Consider the following 7,514-nt stretch of genomic DNA (forward strand, 5'->3'; position numbering starts at 1 on the left):
GCTGCAGCTCTCCAGGCTCCCACGCCGTCCGCTGCAGCTCTCCAGGCTCCCACGCCGTCCGCTGCAGCTCTCCAGGCTACCACGCCGTCCGCTGCAGCTCTCCAGGCTTCCACGCCGTCCGCTGCAGCTCTCCAGGATCCCACGCCGTCCGCTGCAGCTCTCCAGGCTTCCACGCCATCCGCTGCAGCTTTCCAGGCTCCCACGCTGTCCGCTGCAGCTCTCCAGGCTCCTACGCCGCATGCTGCAACTTCCCAGGTCTCTCCGTTGCATGCTGCAGCTCCCCATGTCTCTCCGTCGCATGCTGCAGCTCCCCAGGTCTCCTTGACGCAAGCCGCGTTCCCTCTGTTTCTGTGTTTCGGACGGCCTCCCGGCCGCCCCCCTGACCTGGCCCGGTTTTATGGACAGCCTCCCGGCCGCCCGCCGGAACAATGACTCTTAGGGACGATCCCTTGACCCTCCAAATCCCTTGTGTGCCCTCGTGTTTTTTCTCTGGTCCTCATGTTTTTTCTCTGGTCCTCGTGTTTTTTCTCTGGTCCTCGCGTTTTCCTCGGGCCCTCCACCCTTGCAGTGCCGCCCTCCACCCGCCCAAGTCCTTCGGGAGGGGTTTTTTTTGGGGACGCCTGGAGGCGTCCTTGGGGGGGGGGGGGGGTACTGTAGGGATGGTACTTTTCTGTGGCCCGGTTTGTGTCTGTGTTCCCTCGTGCTCCCTCATTAGTTCCATTGTTGCCACCCATGTCTCGTCCCAGCTGTTCGTTATCACGTCTCGTCTCTGTATATAAGCCATCGGTTCTGTCTTGTTCGTTGTCGCGTCGTATTCGTTGGGTCTCCTGTGTCTTCCCCTGAGTCTTCCTGGTTCCTCGAGTCCCCCGTGTCCCCTGAGTCCTCCTGAGTTTCCCGTGCCTCCTTCCTATGTTCATGTAAGTTTTGCTGCCCCGTCAGCTTGTTATTTTGTACTTTCATTTATCATTAAATTCCTATTTTTGTATTTCTGCCAAGTTGAGTCCCTGTTCTGCACTCTGGGTTTGCTCCTGACCACAAATCCTAACACCTAGAGAGACTCATGTTGGCCCAACTGACTAATCAAACAAGCACATATCAGGACCCACTGCAGTTTGCTTATCAACGTGGACTTGGAGTGAAGATGCCATCATACACCTGCTTCAGCAAACTCACTGTCATCTAGAAAAGGCAGACCGCACTGTGACAGTCATGTTCTTTGATTTCTCCAGTGCATTTAACACAATCCAGCCTGATTTGCTTTGTCAGAAACTCCAGAAGACTCAGATGGAGGCTTCAACAATCACCTGGATCAAAGACTACCTGACAAACAGACCACAGTTTGTGAGACTGAAGGGTTGTGTGTCTAACCAGGTGGTCAGTAGCTTAGGAGCACCACATGGAACTGTACTCTCACCATTGCTTTTCACTCTGTACACCTCAGATTTCCAGTACAAAACAGATTCCTGTCATCTGAAGAAATATCCAGATGACTCTGCAGTGGTCAGGTTTATCAGAGATGGACAAGAAGCTGAGTACAGGGAACTGGTGGACCACTTTTTGGCATGGTGTGGAAACAATAATCTCATCTTGAATGTGAACAAAACAAAGGAGATGATTGTAGATTTCAGGAGAAACAGGAACAGGTCTAAGCCTATTTCCATCACGGGAGAAGAAGTGGAGGTGGTGGAGAAATATAAATACCTTGGGGTTCATCTGGACAACAGACTGGACTGGAAATGCAACAGTGAAGCCATCTACAAGAAGGGACAGAACAGACTATACCTCTTGAGGAAGCTGAAGTCCTTCAGTGTTTGCAGCAAGATGCTGCATATCTTCTATAAGTCTGTTGTAGAGAGTGCCATCTTTTCTGCCATCATCTGCTGGGGTAGCAGCACCAGAGCAAGTGACCAAAAGGATCAACAAGCTCATAAGGAAGGATGGCTCAGTTCTGGGGACTCCTATAGAAACTTTGGAGATGATTGTACAAAGAAGGATTCTTCATAAAATGAAGAACTTTATAGACAACCCTCAGCATCCTCTTCATCAGACTGTCATACAACAATAATGTCTTCAGTCAGAGGCTTCTTCAGATCTGCTGTAAGACAGACGCTACAAGAGATCCTTTCTGCCCACAGCATCAGCATCTATAACAACTCTTTAATGAATCCAGGATGATGAGTTGCAACAACATTTAATTTACCTTTGGGATTAATAAAGTATTTTTTAATTAAATCGAATTCAGCATGTGACTGCTGGTGGAATCGAACCCCCTGCTCTCGCATTAGAGGACAACTGCTCTAACCACTCAGCTGCACCAAAAATGAATGGAAGAATGGATGGATGGAAGGATGGTTTTATGAGAGGATGATGGAACTTGTCACCACAGTAGTGTCAATCTATTTAATTAAAGAGTTTTATCTCTGAAGTCCTAAAATGTCTCAGCTGAGTCTATAAAGCTGAAGTTGTGTTGTCTCCATGACGCAAGAATCCAGTTTACCTGGTAAATGCTGCCACTCCTGGTGTCCTTCAGGTCCAGTCTGATTGCAATGTAATCCACATCTGGAGATGGGGGATCCATGTGCTGATACTTTAACCCCATCAGCAAAAAGTCCTCACAGGAAATTTTGGAGAACTTGACAAGTTTCAGTCCCTTCAGGCAGTCCTCGGACTTACACATGGCCCTGGCCTTATTATCTAAAAATGAGAACACAATGCAGGGAAACCACCAGGTGGACATCACTTTTCATGTATTTCATATTCTGTTGGATATTCAGATAAAGTCTGATCAGCTTCCTGTTTGTCTATACAGTAGTCCCTCGCTACTTTGCAGTTTGTTTTTCGCGGATTTGCTGTATCACGGTTTTTCAAAGTAAGATTGGACATGACACAGTTGACTGATAGATGGATGTGCCATGGGTTGTTTATTTAAAATACATTTTTAAAAATGATTTGCACCATGTGTGCAGCCCACAAGTGCAAGATAAGCTCCCTCCTGCAGCTGATCAGCTGATCTCCTTCTCTGCCACGCACACACATTTCTCCTGATTCATCAGCTTCATGAAGGGTTAACTCTTTGCTGTCCAGATGCATCGATCGACTTTTGTCTTCCAACTTAAAATTCAAAGTATGTCACATTGTAAGATCGTCATAATCACAAAATATAAAAGTGTTGAAAGTTATTTTTAATTATTTTAGAACTTGTTCAGTTGTTTCAGTGTAATTGATCAAGAAGTACATTTCTGCTCCGTGCTGCAGAGCTGAAGCAGTGTGACATCCCGTTGATGTCCTGCTGCACTTCTCTACAATTTAAATTTAAATACTGTAATATTTTAAATGAACAATCCATGCTGCATGGATTGTTCATTTAAAATGTTACAGTATTTAAATTTAAACTGTTTATTTAAGGAGGGAGATTGGGAGTAACAGGTGATGAGTGATGTGATTACAGCCTGGCACGTTATGACAAAGTTTACTGAACTTGAACTCAACTTGAACTTGGACTGCTGTATCCCTGCTTCGCGATTTTTCACTTATCGCGGGGGGACGTGGTTCCTAAAACCCACGATAAATGAGGGGTTACTGTATTTACAACCAGTTAAACTACAGCTCTGTAATGTTGAAACTTTACAGGTGATTATCACTAGTTACCTAGTTGCTGACGCAGATAAATAAAACTCTCTGGCTCATCTCCTCTTTTAGAAGCTTTGTCTGGTTCGCCTGTGACCAGTTGACCATGGGCAGGCAGGTGGGAATCATGGTGACTGAGGTGGATACTGCATTTCAGAGTAGATCTCCTCTCATAGTGAAAGGACACCACATTACCATCAATGGCATCTGAGAGTCCATAAAACTCAGGGACCTCAAGTGATTTGGGCCCAAGCCTAATGATGCTGCATTCAGGCTCCATGATGTCCACATGGAGAGAAAAGTCCTCTATAGATGTATCCGTCTCTGTGAACCTGGTCAGCAACAAATAATGACATGAACACAGACCTTTTTCAAAAAGCAAATACCAACCATGCACACATCAATGCAACTAATGACCAGAGCATTTAAAATACGTTATTTAACAAATAAATTGGTGGAGTACCTGTAAAGACGAAGTTTGACCATATCTTCCTTCAGTAATGGACAGCCATTGTGGACATACTTGATCTCATCAGACAGGAAATGGCAATCAAATACCTACAAAAACAAAAACGTCAAGATTATTCAAGATGGCTGCCACAGAAAACCAGCTAAGGCAATCAAAAATGGCTATAATTCAGTCAATTCTTAAGAATTTTTTTCTTCTTCTTTCAGCTGTTCCCTTCTTCAGGGGTCACCACAGCAAACTAACTCGCACCAAGACATGGCAATAATTTTTACGCCGGATGTCCTTCCTGACACAACCACAGACCACCGAGCTACCACAGTCCTCTGTGTGGAGCAGAGAGCTGCTATCTATGGTGCCCGGGGGAGCAGATGATGGGGCTTAAGGGCCTTGTTCAAGAGTCCAGGGTGGAGCAAATGAGGGTGGAGTCAGTTCTTCAGATATTAAGTTAAAATTTGGAGAGGTAGTGACTGAAAGTCGTTCCAAATACACACTTTCAAGCTTTTAACTCATGGTGTCATTTGTTCCTCATTGCAGAGCAAAGAGGGAGAATTAGAAATACCCTCCCTCCGTCCATGTTGTGAGCAAGATAACTTGAAAAATAAAGTGAGGTACTGACTTCCATTTTGGAGTGTGGCTACATCCAGGCAAAAAATATTTCCTTTCCAAAATGGGGTTGCCACCTCAAAATGTCAGATGGCCACCACTATATTTCACAGCCACACAAAAAAAAGAGGTACAGCAACCGAAATTTCAAAGTGACCTGGGGGTAACAGCTGTTACTGTCGGTCGAGCAACATACATACTTGAATGTAAGTCTGGTATATGCAAAAGGCAATAGGTAGCTAGCAGGTAGCTAAATGTAGACACCACACACCTAATATCTACATGGAAATGTAGCAACTGTTAGATTTAATGAGTCTGCTGGCTTCCTTAGATAGAGAACTTTACTAATTGGCCTTTCTATGTACAGTATGTGAATGTTTCTGTAAAGTGCCCTGAGACAACTTTGTTGTGAATTGGTGCTATGTAAATAAACTGAATTGAATTGAATATCTCTTGAATTTAAATATTTTGCCGTTTGTAGCTAGAGTTATGTAGCTTAAAGTTTTATATTACTTTACCATCTTTACCATCTTACACTTCCGGTAAGATGGTGCCCGTGTACATGGCTTGCAATCCACCTCTGCTGATGGTGTTCGGATTATTCATGTTTTCTTCTTTTTTTATCTGGGACATAAACTCGCTGCTGGTGTATGACCGACAACAGCTTCTGAATCTTTGTTTTTCTGCCCCCGATGTCACTTATTTGGGCGAATATGAGTGCACTTCTGGACCCCCCCCCCCTCCCCCCCTGCTGGCAGACGTGCCAGCTTACCTCTGCTGCGCTCCTCACCTCCCTGCCCGGAGACATCGCTACAGATGCCGGGGAAAATGTGCTGGGTGGCTGGTAAAACTTAAAGCCGTGCGCGCTGCATCTTCCTCTTCAGCTGGTGGTCATGGTTTCCATCGCCAGCTTCCCACGTGCCCAGACCAGGTAAACAACGGGAGTTGTCAGCCGGTGCGCAGCTCGGACCGACCCGGAGGGGCTGTTATTGAAAACCTTAGGCCACTGATGCACGCGAACTTCACCACTGCTGGTTCCACTTCGGACAGTATCCGGATGTGTTTGATCAAAGCAAGATCTGTTACCAACAAAACTTTTATCCTCAGGGACTACTTCCAAGAGCTCGAGTTGGACTTTTTCTGCATCACAGAGACTTGGAAGTCTCCGGGTGAGTCCAGCGCCTTGACAAAATTATTGCCAGCAAACTGTCTGTATTTTAACGCCCCGCGGCCATCAGGCCGGCGCGGTGGTGGATTATTAACAATATTCAAATCAACTTTTGACTGTAAGCAACTGCCCATCCCAGTTTCCCATGCCAGCTTTGAGCTAAGCGTCTTTGAACTCGGCCACTCGCCTCCAATGTTATTTGCACTCGTCTACCGCCCACCTCGATCTAAGGATTTCATAAATGAGTTTTCTGGTTTCTTGGCTGAAATCACACCAAAATATAATCATGTTTTCATTATTGGGGACTTTAATTTGCATGTGTGCTGTCAGGAGAAGCCCTTGGTTAAGGACTTTTTAGATTTATTGGTCTCGTTTAATTTAACTCAGCATGTAAACGGTCCCACCCAAGAGTGCGGACATACACTGGACCTTGTTTTAACTCGTAATGTGACTGTTAGTAATCTTGAAATTGGTGATAATGTTTTTTCAGACCACATGCCAGTCCGGTTTGAGTTCGCCCTCCCCCATCTAACTCCTAAGCCGTGTGTTCCTGCATGTAGTAGCCGGGCCATTAACCATCTCACTGCTGCACGTTTCACAGATGTTTATAACTCTGAAATGATAATTCAGGCATCAGTGTTTTTCACCACCACTGAGGAGCTGACATCCCAGTTCAACTCTGTCTGCTTAAAGACTCTGGATCATGTTGCGCCTGTTAAAACCAAAAAATCAAAACTCAGAGCAGAACCTTGGCTGAGTGACGTCACCAAGGCTGCTAGGCAGCAATGTAGGAGGGCGGAACGAAAGTGGAGGAAAGACAGGCTGCAGGTCTCTTTCCAGATACTTAAAGAGAGTTTGGCGCTGTTATAAGAAAACAGTAAAAGCTACTAAATCAAAATTCTTCTGTGATATATCCTGATGCATGCTCAATAATCCAGGTAGAAAAATCCAAAAAAGTTCAATCTGGTCCTCTGGACGTTCAAAAAAACAAAAAGCAAAACAAAGCAAAAAAAAATCTAGAAACGTTTTGTCTCTCATCCAAGAGACTTCCTCAGTCTGAGGTGCTGTTTTCAGCTCAGTCTCTTAAATAGCACCTTCTCAGAGTGGATCAACCAGTTTGCTGCTGACAACCAAAACCAGCTGATCACATGCTCAAGAAGGACCATCAGCCTAACAATGGGTCATTAGCACACTGATGGCTGTTTACTACTCACAGAGGGCTGAGTGATACTAGCAATCACAGCATTGTAAGAGGGGGACAGTTGAACCCGGAGGCCTCCACCCCTGTTTAACGATGGACGGTGTCTTTTCACAAAGATGGCCTCAGTCTCTGATAGAGGACATTTGCAAACCGAGGTGTATCGCAAACCCACCCACACAGACCAGTATTTGCAGTTTGACTCCCATCACCCTTTGGAGCACAAGTTAGGAGTCATCAGGACTCTGTATCACAGAGCAGACAGCATCCCCACTAGCTTGGGAGCCAGGCAGAAGGAGAAATCCTACACAAAACAGGCTCTAGAGCAATGTGGATATCCTAACTGGGCCTTCCTGAAAGCAGAGAAGAAACCCAAACAGGACTCCAGTCAACCATCAGGTGAAAAGGAGGAACCCAGACCCAGACCAGTGGTCATTCCGTATGTTGAG

The 7,514-nt window shown here is 45.6% G+C and overlaps 1 protein-coding gene across 1 annotated transcript in view; it reads right to left on the reverse strand.

The window, feature by feature from the left end:
- LOC119414476 (FRAS1-related extracellular matrix protein 1) overlaps positions 1–5,507 on the reverse strand; it is a 19,069-nt gene extending 13,562 nt beyond the window's left edge. Inside the window, exons 1-4 of the mRNA XM_037681569.1 lie at positions 5,490–5,507; positions 4,091–4,185; positions 3,649–3,959; positions 2,498–2,694 (exon numbers count right to left, since the gene is read on the reverse strand). Coding sequence (XP_037537497.1) covers positions 2,498–2,694; positions 3,649–3,959; positions 4,091–4,185; positions 5,490–5,507 — 621 coding nt within the window. The remainder of the gene's footprint in view (positions 1–2,497; positions 2,695–3,648; positions 3,960–4,090; positions 4,186–5,489) is intronic.
- Positions 5,508–7,514: the final 2,007 nt, after the last annotated feature.

Source organism: Nematolebias whitei, chromosome 1 (genome assembly GCF_014905685.2).
Source record: "Nematolebias whitei isolate Nwh7 chromosome 1, NemWhi1, whole genome shotgun sequence".
Classification (NCBI taxonomy): Eukaryota; Metazoa; Chordata; class Actinopteri; order Cyprinodontiformes; family Rivulidae; genus Nematolebias; species Nematolebias whitei.